Below are 12,155 nucleotides of genomic sequence, written 5' to 3'. Positions count from 1 at the left end.
ATGCGATTAATTAGCTCTACACACACAAGGTATAATTTAACGCTCATTTTTCGTAACTTGTACAATTCAAAACCGGTTTTTCATAACTCGATAAGTTTTTAAGATACCACAGTAAAATTTTGCATGGAATTGTCTTTCATACTTATGAAAAAGGTGAACTACAATCATTGCTGTAACATTTAAAGCTTTTTAAATTTTTTTACCTAAAAACGTTAAAAATTAAACTTGCAAGAAATAAAAAAAATGCTTTTATTGTGAATGGTTACAAGATTGTAGTTCACATTGTTTATTTAACATTCAGGAATAAATAGAAAAAAGAACGGCTCAGAAATATTCATATTTGTGGACATTATCACAAAATGGCACATCAGTGCACAAAACGGCCACTTTTTTGTTATGACAATTACTCATAATGGTGGAACTTTTAGTAAATCTGAAAATAGTCTATAATCGCAGAAGCAGTGAATAGTGAGCATGTCAAATTGCAAGGTGAAAGTCGTTAGTTGCTGAGAAAAAAAATTGAATTTCCCTCATTTTTTAGTACTCAGATCTGTATATCCTCCCTTAAGATTGGTAGAATAAAAAAAAATCGACCATATCGGAGACAGATAGTCAATGCGACAAAGTGTGAAATAATGAAAATTGCAAAAGTTATATATGACTAATTGATTACTAAAAAGAAAATGTGACGTTTGCCATGATTAAATGTTGGAAATTTAACATATAAGACTTACGATGTACTTTTTGTGACAAAATCTAGTCAATGTTGAATAAAAATCTGATGATTCATATCTGGTGTGCTTCTGTGCATTTAATAGTCATAAATTATTGATGTAGCGCAACTCGTTTGAGCAAGCTCGTATTCTCGGACGGTTCCTATAAATATTTCGTACTGAATGAAACATACCTAAGCTTCAATAAAATTACAAAACCAATACAATTATTACAAAACGGGGATAATTACGAAGATAAAAGTAGAGAATCGGGTCAAGAACAGAATATGTTTGAATTAATAAATAGTATCATGAAATTAAGAAAATTATTTTAACTTGTTCTTAACAATAATTTTTCTACAGAAATAGTCGGGTATTTTCGTATGAAAAATGTCCTAACAGCAGTGTTTGTGAAACTGAAGTATACTTCCTTTGAAACACCCTTTTTCTTTTTTCGTGTGTGATTTGGAAGTTAAATTCATCAATATGTAACGTCTAATTTTTAGATTTGTTCACTTCATGTATGTGCTTTGAAGTTGATAACCATTCTGGAAATACTCAATTACAATTGCATAGGCCTACTTCCTAAACATTTTATTGGGAAAGAATATGAAAATAATTAATATTTCAAGAAAGACGTTTGAGGAACAGTGTTTTGAAGTGAGGCCTATTATGATATGATACATCCAGACGGTAAGTTTTTACAATTAAGATGCATTAAATATAATGTTAATTTTCAGGCATGTGCTGAAGTTCTCGACGATTCGGAATCTGCAGACTACATAGCATCGGTACGTGGACTGACACGGTGGTACCTCGCTGCACTGCAGAACCAGTTGAACACTGTAGTCAGTGCCTCACAATTGATCGATCAGTCAAAGAAAGTAGAAAGCAAGAGGAAAATGGTTATTCCTGACGTTCCAGTGGAGATGGAACATCCTGAAAGTATTGTTAAGGTGTTAGAACCCGATGAAGAGGAGGAGCCAATTAGGATGAAGAGGCCAGGAGCAGAAATGGATTTTACTACAGGTTAAAACTAAATGTTATGTATTACCTAGATACGTAGGCTACCGGTACGTCAAAACTCTACCTTAATTATTCCAAAGATGCAGAATGCTACAAATAACTTTACGTGTTGGAGACATTGGTTCAAATTCGAGAAGTTTGTGTTTAAAGTGAATGTAGGCTACTTGCGTTTTTTTCTGAAATCACTCCATTATTTTTAAGTTCGTAGATATCATAATCATTATGAATAATCAGCAAATGAATTTAAGTTTTTAGTCTTGCATCCTATAAAACATAAACATTTAGGTTGCAACTTTCATGTTCCTGGCTTAATTCAGGATGTAATGTAGTACCACAATTGCGGAGAATAATAATGGAATATAGCGAAGTTAGTATCAGGATTGTTATTTCTCACGAGAAATATATTTAAATTCTTCAGATAACTGTTAGAAGTATGTCTGGGTGGCACAGTTTCTAGAGTGCTGGCCTTCTGTGCTCGAGGTTATGGGCTCGATCCCAGTTCAGGTCGATGGCATTTAAGTGTGCTTAACAATTGAGATTTTATTTCGTATGTTTCTTCTATTTTAATAATAATTTTAAATGTGAATTTATTTAAATTATTTCGTAATAGTTTAGAAACTGATGTCATATCGTTTATAAAACTTTATTTCATTTTGATAATTTGGATAACATTAATTTGTTTGTTTTATTACATTCTACATCCTTATGAGAATAAAAATGTAGCTTGTGTTCGAAATTGGAACATATTATGACACAAAGTGAATAATGAATTTAATACCATGTGTTAATATATTTGTTTGGGTACGCGTTAAGTTATTTCATTACTTGTTACAGTACAAAGATCTTAGAGGTAAGCCTGAATGATAGACAACCCCACAAGCCTAGACCTCTGCTTAACTAGCCAGGCGTTCGTAGGGGAAATGAATCGCCTGCAAGTATTAACGAACTTAACGAACTGGTATTTTTTCATGTCTAAAATAACTAACAAGGGAACATCTTTCAATGTTACGAAAACTTTCAAACAATTTATAGTCCATTCGAAAATGCATCCTGAAATATGGTGAAATCTATATTACTTTCTACGATACACATATGAACGAGCTAAAGAGGGTTAAAGAGGCGGAGGTGGGGGTCTCCGCCATCCAATGGGAGTCTATTACGTTTGACCTATTGGGTGAGAGGATTGAATACATGTTGTGTTGTCTAAGCAGTGTAGGGAGCGAAAGGCAAGCAGTGCAGTTCCTAAACGTAGCAAGGCGAGCTTACATGCATTAAAAATAAGGAGTCACAACTCTATGTTAAGCAAAGGTCTAAACAGTTTCTACATCATTTTTGGAAATATAATTCTGGGATGTATTAAAACTGCTAATTTTGTATAGCCCTCTATTATTATATTGTGAGCGTGTGGGTGAGTGATCGGGAATTTTAAACGCATTACAATAAATGCGTATGAAATTCTTGAAACAAACGTGTAGGCCTACTCATCTATATCTATACTAATAATAAATCTGTAGCCGAAATTTTTCTGGTAATTTTCGATTTTCCAAAAATAATTGGTCCCAACATGTACCATTAACCATCCTGAAACCGAAAATCACTTTTTTTAATTTTTGTCTGTCTGTTACCTTTTCACGCGATAATGGCTGAACCGATTTATATGAATATAAATTGGAATATAAATTAAGTTCGTTGTAACTTAGATTTTAGGCTATATGTCATTCAAAATACTTTATTTAAAAGGGGGGTTATAAGGGGGCCTGAATTAAATAAATCGAAATATCTCGCTTATTATTGATTCTCATGAAAAATATTACATAACAAAAGTTTCTTTAAAAATCATTTCCGATAAGTTTTATTCTATACAAAATTTTGATATGACTGATATTTAATGAGATAAATGAGTTTTAAAATTACAATAACGCCATCTAAGGCGCTGCGCTGTACTGAAATAAAAACAAATGACTTCGTCTATAAGGGCCTTGGACAACAACAATCGAAAGCTATTAAACATAGCCTACAGAGAATGTCTTTGTGTTTGTATGAAGTAATATCGGAAGCTAATTAATTGTTTAATTATTATTTCACCATTGGAAAGTGTAGTTTCTCTAGATGGACATAATTCTGCAATGTTATTACAGTAACTTCTGAAACATTTAGCAAGTAATATAAAGTGTACACATTAGAACTAAATGATATGTCAATCTTCATTAAACTGGTTGCATGTAATAACAATTAAGAAACATGTGAAAGGAATTGTCATTGCATCAAATGATTGCTCTCTGGACCAAAATGACAGCATTTTAATTATTTAAATACAATTTAAATTAAGTAACATATTAAACGATTAATCCTTCTATCAAACACGAATGTTCCCTGGATCAAGCGTCCTATTTTAATTATGTAATTACTTTATATTTATTTCTAACAGGTGCAGCGGAGCGCACGGGTACGGCTAGTTAAAAATAAGGAAACACAAGTCTATGTTAAGCAGAGGTCTAAACAATTTGTACATCATTTTTGGAAATGTAATTCTGGAACATATTAAAACTGTTAATTTTACATAGTCTATTGCTATTATATTGTGAGCGTGTGGGTGAGTGATCGGGAATTTTCAATACATTACAATAAATGCATATGAAATTCTTGAAACAAACTTGTAGGCCTACTCATCAATAATATGACGGTTCCTGCTTAACGAACAAATTCATTCTCCTGTGAATGATAGTTGAATAAAAAAATGCTACAAACACAGTAGTTTCTTGCACAAACTACTATTCATCAAGGAGAGTTGACACATTTTCTGCCATACGAAATTCACATAATATAAATTGCCCTTCTAATACAATGGTCAGTGCTGTTTTCAAATGTTTTGTTTGTGCGAATTAAACCACGGCCGACTTGATGCTCGCTTCGCTTCTCCTTTACAGAGAAGCGAAGGTAGCATAAAGTCGGCCGTGATTAAACCTACGAATTTCTAACAATGTCCGAGACAAATGAAAGTGTGGCTCGCTCTCTACGCTACTTCAGACAACAAACATAATATTCAATCTTCATGGCCGTTAGGTCAAACGTAATAGACTCCCATTGGATGGCGGAGACCCCCACCAACTCCTCTTTAACTGTCTGTAGCTCGTTCATATGCACAACGCAGGATTAATATTAAAGATTTCTATATATTTCAGGATGCGCTTTTTGTAATCTATACTAATAATAAATCTGTAGCCGAAATTTTTCTGGTAATTTTCGATTTTCCAAAAATAATTGGTCCCAACATATATAATTAACCACCATGAAACCGAAAATCGCTTTTTTGAAATTTTTGTCTGTCTGTCTGTCTGTCTGTCTGTCTGTTACCTTTTCACGCGATAATGGCTGAACCGCTTTATATGAAAATTGGAATATACATTAAGTTCGTTGTAACTTAGATTTTAGGCTATATGACATTCAAAATACATTACTTAAAAGGGGGGTTATAACGGGGCCTGAATTAAATCGAAATATCTCGCTTATTATTGATTTTTGTGAAATATGTTACATAACAAAAGTCTCTTTAAAAATGATTTCCGATAAGTGTTATTCCTTACAAAATTTTTATAGGACTGATATTTAATGAGATAAATGAGTTTTAAAATTAAAATACAATGCCATCTAAGGCGGTGTAATGAAATGAAAACAAATGACTACGTTTATAAGGGGCCTTGGACAACAACAATCAAAAGCTATGAAACATAGCCTACAGAGAATGTTTGTGTTTGTATGAAGTAATATCGGAAGCTAAATTAACCGATTTGTATAATTAATTATTATTTCACCATTGGAAAGTGTAGTTTCTCTAGATCGACATAATGCTATAATGTTATTAGGCCTACAGTAAATTCTGAGTGTTCTCTGGACCAAAATGACCGCATTTTAATTATTTAAGTACAATTTAAATTAGGTAACATATTAAACGATTTATCCTTCTATCAAACACGAATGTTCCCTGAATCAAACGCCCTATTTTAATTATTTCTAACAGGTGCAGCGGAGCGCACGGCTACGGCTAGTAATATATAAATTGTTTGGAAGTTTCTTAATATTGAGTGATCTTTCATTGTAAGAATATTATGAATTTTTTTTTACATAATGTGGTTCAGTGTACTATAGCAAATTTGCTTATAAAAATATTTGGACCCACTCTGTATAGGCCTATACGTCGTATAATTTTATGTTATAAATGCAACACTATTTTTATGTAGAATTAAAAACTTACCATATACATATTTTCTTTGTTGTAATATTATAACTTTCTTTCAGATCAAACAACAGAAGCAGTGACAGAAGTATCGATGAAAGATTATCTTGGAACTAAAAGCACTTCTACTCACAGCAAGACTAAAAGTACTGCTACAACCTCTAGTATATTGGAAACGAGTATATCTTACAGTACATCACCATCCACCGAACCAAAAACTACAGAATCTACGTCTATTATATCATCTACGTCTACTTCAGTAGATTCATTTGTGACTAGTGAATCTACTACGGCATCTGTTCTCACCTCAATTGGAGCTTCAACTCAGAGTTCAGATGCGTCTCTTGTACAAAATGGGAAATTAAATGTTACAATAGCCATTGCAGAAGTCGTTACACAAAGCCAATTACACACGTCAACTCAAATACCAAAAAGCAGCAGTCCAGAGAACGTATTGCATGGAGTAAACACTATTGAAAATGAGGATGACAGCTATTCAATAATGAAAACTGAAATGGCGACTGAAAGTGGAAAATGGCAAACAACTGTTTCACCCAATTCATCAATTGTAACAGAGTTCCCAAGAACTACATTTTCAGATTCTAGTCGGCAATCTAGCACTGGGACATCAATTAATCAGGTTAATGAGTCGGTTTTAAGTAATAACTCCTCAGAAAACATTTCTGAACACGCAACAGTTTTTCCGCTTAAAGCTGCTGAAGATGTTCAAAACAAGCTTTCAAATTCGGAAGAGAATGCAAGACAATTGGAAAATGCTTCGCTTTCCTTGAAGGAACAGAACGATTCCCTCTCTACAAAACTAGAAGAAATATCACAACTCCCATCAATACTAAATTCAAACAATACAAAAACGAAAAGACATGTTAATGAAGATGATTTAAATGGTAAGATTTTCAGTAAGCAATCAAATTAAGTAATAAGTTTATATAACTTCAAACAGGACTCGAAATTATTATTATTATTATCATTATTATCATTATCATTATCATTATTATTATTATTATTATCATTATTATTATCATTATTATTATTATTATTATTATTATTATTATTTTAATTACTTATTTATTTATTAATATTATTCGTTACCGTACAATTTTAAACGACATATTGGCGTCATACTGATGTGTCAATCGTTTCGACTATCAATTTGCATTGTTGTCTCGAGACAAGGCCTCATGAAATGAAGTAATTTTGAAGGACCGGTATTAACAAGAAGGCTCTGCCTACCTTGTTAAATGTAACGGGGGCTATGAAGACAAATGAACAGAGATTAAGCTTTTATTTCGAATCCCAAACATCCTTACATATTTAACAAAACAATAACAATCACGAACAGCAAAAACGTTTAATCTATCCCACGTTACTTCTCCAGTGTTAATTCGTTAAACCCAAGTTTACTGTAGGAAATCATCTTGTATAGTAATTGACAATACTTAGAAGGAAAATGTACTATCTCATGAAGATGAATTTCATTAATAAAATAATTTAGTTTTTATTACGATTAAAATGAGCGACTTTGTTGAACTAGCTAAACAGTAATATGTTAAAGCTGAAACTTGGAAAATGCTTCTTATGAGAATATTTTTGTTCAGATTTTCTATGATCATACAAAACAAACTACGAACATTACGTTTAAGTGACCACACTTCAAGTAGTACATGAAGAATGTTTCATTTTCTTTTCAGAGGAGCTTGTAGTCAGTGGCAACACAAAAATGGAACAGTCCAGAGATATCTTAAGAGCTGTCTTGGTGTCTGATACCAGTCATTCTACTTCACAAACCAGCACTCCAATTGAATCAACCACAGAAGTAGTTTCTTTGCAACCGAAGGAAAGGACGGAAATGAGATACTGGCAAAAGGTGCGAATTCTGTGTATGCTTTCTGTTTCCATAAATTTAAATCCCTTCTGAAGTATTTCAGAGATTAAAAAATATTTTAGTATCTGAAACGTGATTTGCATTAATATATAAATTCGGAAGGAAATTAAAATAAAATTCCTGTGTAGTTGAGTGTGTGTATAGAATATATTTGTGCCTTAAAGTAGTCCATGAAATACCAGTACTAATAATATTTAACTGATAATTCTTCTTTAAATATTTAGTCATAGCTCTGCAGATAAAGAATAGTTCTTAATAATATATTGCATATTGGGATTTTTTGTATCATTTTATTACATTATCGTCCCTCGTCTTCATATTATTATTGCTGGTACTTTGTTACTTAGCTCAATGTGAAATCTTCATTATTTATTACTTCGTAGTTAAAGAACTTTTCTAAAGAGATTTTGAAGATGAATCTTAGATAAAGTACTTCTAATGCGTGTCTTTAAATTAGTCATTTTGAAAATCTTCCAAAAGTTACAAGGATTTGACGATCCTTCAAAGATGAACAAAAATCGGTACTAGAATGGTATCTTACTCAGACTCCTTACAAAAGACTAAACTCACTTGAATAACTGAAGTTATTTTGAATACCGGTATTTGAAACGCATAGCGGTAAAAATTCTAGTCACATCAGTGGATTCAGCAGTCTTAATGACCCCAGTAACTAGTATACTCTGTCGCTCCATGAGTGGCATCCACTCGAAGGGTTTTTGTTCATCTGGAGACGAATATAGCCAACCATTGAAATTTGATATATTCCTATATTTACCATCAGCACTGAAGAAAGGCAAAGCCCCACGTCTGGGTAATTATTCACCTTTGCTTCCTCCCTTATTCAGAACGAACTGACAGAATAACTACAGTTCTGCTGAAGATAAGCTTTGGTAAATGTTGTTTTACGTTAATTTTAGTATCTTGTGGAGGCCATGTTGATAAATTTCTAGTGAAATATATTCCTTGTGTAACAAAGTTCAAAGTTGAACCATCCTACAGTGAATACAGGACGAATGCTTTCGTAAAAAAGAAGTATTTTCCCTGGTCCCTGGACCAGAAATAAATATAAATGGAATAAAAATTATTTTACCCTGGATAAAATTGGTAGTAAAACTGTTTACGTATACATTGCTATGTCTCACTGGAGCTGTTCAAAGTTTTCTTAATCTCAAAATTGAATCCGGAACTGTTTGTAACTTTATTTTATTTTATTTCATTTTATTGCTAGTAAATTCAAAATGAACACAAGTTAATATTAATGTAATATAAACTAGCCCAGAAGGGGATTCCAATAGACAAAAATAAAATTGAGAGTGAATAAATTACAGATTAAAAAAATGTTAAATATCTTTAAACCCAAACTATAAATCCAATACAATTTTTTTTATTTTTTTTTATTAATTTGGAGAGAATTAGTGGTTAAAATAATATTAAAAGAAAATTTGTTTAATAATCTAGGATCTTGACTAATGCTATGATAAAAGATGCATTGATTTTACATTTAGGTTCAGATAAACGCAGAGAATTCATATTTTTAGTTCTATATTTATGCATGTATATACCTTTCAAAGTTAAGATTTCTGTGAAAATATTTTAACAAGGTAAAATAATAAATTTGTTTAATGTTGAAAACTTCGACATGTTTAAACAACAGTTCAGTTGAGTAATCTATCTGCTTTTTTTAAACAAATTTTAATACTTTTTTCTGTAGTAAAATTAACAGATGACCTATAATAGGTGTGAGTTGTTCATATAGCCATTTTGTTTTAAAGTTCACATAATTATCAGTAGACTTATGTGTTAACTTTTCTTTGCCTTGAATACACATTAATAAAAGTTCCATATTAAACATTCTAGCTATCCTGTGATGCAATCAGAGCAGCTGGCCCTCTTGCAGCTCTGGCACTGGATGAGACTGATGTTGGACATATGGGATCTGTAGAAGTGGAAAAGTGTGCAGATGTTTTCGGAACACTTGATTTGGATAGCAAAGTACAAAAGAAAATATGGAGCCTAGTCAATAAGGTTAGTGATTTATTGAAACTTCCATTGAGCCTATACAAAACGAACTTGCTATGTACGTTACGCATTCCTAACCTTGGTTGGCAACAATAGAGGTTCTCAGATTTGCATGAATCACATTATAATGTGCATCAATATACCTGGGTTAAATCCCATATCTCACAGTGCATATCAAGAGAAGGAATATGTTACTGTTGATAGTGATTCGTCGGTCGGATGGAGACGTTAAATCTGTCCTCTTGGTGCTATTCGACAGGAGTAGGCTACGTGCCGGCACCGAGTTTCCCCTTCTCCCTTCCTCACTTTCATCATCTTCACCCATTCTCTACCCTACACTTACCACGAACACTTAACATACACTTATTCTAGTATACGACATAACTCTTCACAGAAACACATCCTGCATAGCGTGGCCCACCGAAGTGGTGTGCAATTTGAAAATGGGTCACAGTTCTGCCATCTATTCGCAGTATGCGGAACCCGAATCACGCAAAGTGAAGTGGATAGGCATCAGACACACACACATTTTTTTTATAATAATGTTTTTAATTACCACAGTGAACATGTTTTTAGTTGTGTGTCCTCGATAGTACCCATAATTCAAACTTTCAATTTGCAGGAGGAAGTGTTGGATCATTTGTCTGATTTGGGAAAACTGGTGAAAGTTCTTGATGTAGACGACATTTCACGAATCGACCTAAATCTAAGAACTCCATATACTTTGGATAATTTGGCCATCATGAGTGAAATGATTGTGGACACACATGTGGTAAGCATAAAGTTCAATATGAAGCGCAATATTACATTAAATTAACATAACTTAATTACTTCACGAAATTGTTTTCTTCTATAGAGGATTTCATATTAAAAAAAAAAAAGCATCGAGTAGGCTATATTGGGCTATTCCGTCAAATGACCAGTTGCCATAGAAACTCCAGCCTACCACAATGTACTAGGCAAGGCCCATAAAACTAATGTTTTTCTTAACGTGGAATCCTACATAGGTAATGCATCGAAATACTCCATTTTATTTCAATAGTGCTTCAAGAATTCATTGCCTAGTTGTAGCCTGTGTGTCAAAGTTTTCAATATGTAGACCCAAATATTGATAGCATTCTAAAAGCTAGAGCTAATGTCAATTCCTTGCTGGAAATAAATTTAGATGTAGCATCTGACAGACTTAATTACGCACATTTTTATTTGTACTTCTTGTTGCTACAGTTACACGAAGTGGGAAGCCATTTTGTGCAGAGTAACTATGGTATCAAAAAAATGACAACGGAAATAGCTGTAGCACTTGGACGAATACTCTGTGAAGTCGTAACAGTTACTTCGCAGAGGTTGCATGACCTGCTAGGACAATCTGTGTTTCTCGAGGCATCACCTGTACTTGGTAGAATGAAGGATTGTCCCACACCCTGTTTGTACAAGTTTGCAATGTTGGCAATGAGATCATCTGAATATGGTCCTCTAGAGACGTGGACGGCAGAAGACGTGGCAACCCTGGGAGTTGTACTAGCAGGTAAATTTATTTTTCTCTTTAAATTTGTTAAGAAGTCTTTTGCTAGTTAGGATGTACTGTAATTAGTTGACGTCCAATTTATTTTATGTTTAAGAAATCGTTCAAGCTGTGATAGATAATTTGAGATGCAGTGAATCTGAGTTTTTAAATTGAGGAGCAAACTTTTAAAACCTGACACGTCCATTTTCAGGGGGGGGGGGAAGGGTATCCCCGTGACATGCCATGAAGGCATTTGGGTGAGGGGGCATGGAGGTAGAGCCCCATGCTTTCCAAGACCTCGGCACTAGAATGAGGTGGTGTGGTCGGCACCACGCTCTGACCGCCTTTTACCCCCAGGAAAGACCCGGTACTCAATTTTATAGGAGGCTGAGTGAACCTCGGGGCCGTTCTGAAAGTTTGGCAACAAGAAAAAATTCCGAAAATACACTTCGAAAACTTAGATCTCTGCAATGAACAAAATATCTTTGCTATAGATTCTCATAAAAGTTGGAAATTTAATACTTCGAAGAGGTGGAAAAATTCAAATCTCTTGGAGCAACAGTAACGAATATAAATGATACTCGGGAGGAAATTAAACGCAGAATAAATATGGGAAATGCCTGTTATTATTCGGTTGAGAAGCTTTTATCATCCAGTCTGCTGTCAAAAAATCTGAAAGTTAGCATTTATAAAACAGTTATATTACCGGTTGTTCTTTATGGTTGTGAAACTTGGACTCTCACTTTGAGAGAGGAA

General features: G+C 33.4%; 1 protein-coding gene across 2 annotated transcripts in view; it reads left to right on the top strand.

Annotated features, from left to right (window-relative positions):
* The window catches only part of LOC138708761 (uncharacterized), a 96,546-nt gene that overhangs the window by 77,748 nt on the left and 6,643 nt on the right, over positions 1–12,155 (top strand). For both annotated transcript variants that reach the window (XM_069838917.1, XM_069838916.1), the window contains exons 18-23: positions 1,454–1,742; positions 6,036–6,878; positions 7,683–7,858; positions 9,734–9,901; positions 10,518–10,667; positions 11,120–11,420. In XM_069838917.1, coding sequence (XP_069695018.1) covers positions 1,454–1,742; positions 6,036–6,878; positions 7,683–7,858; positions 9,734–9,901; positions 10,518–10,667; positions 11,120–11,420 — 1,927 coding nt within the window. The remainder of the gene's footprint in view (positions 1–1,453; positions 1,743–6,035; positions 6,879–7,682; positions 7,859–9,733; positions 9,902–10,517; positions 10,668–11,119; positions 11,421–12,155) is intronic.

The sequence above is a fragment of the Periplaneta americana genome, chromosome 11 (genome assembly GCF_040183065.1).
Source record: "Periplaneta americana isolate PAMFEO1 chromosome 11, P.americana_PAMFEO1_priV1, whole genome shotgun sequence".
In the NCBI taxonomy this organism is placed as follows: Eukaryota; Metazoa; Arthropoda; class Insecta; order Blattodea; family Blattidae; genus Periplaneta; species Periplaneta americana.
Note: the sequence above shows the minus strand (reverse complement) of the source record. Positions and strands in the feature narration are given on the sequence as shown.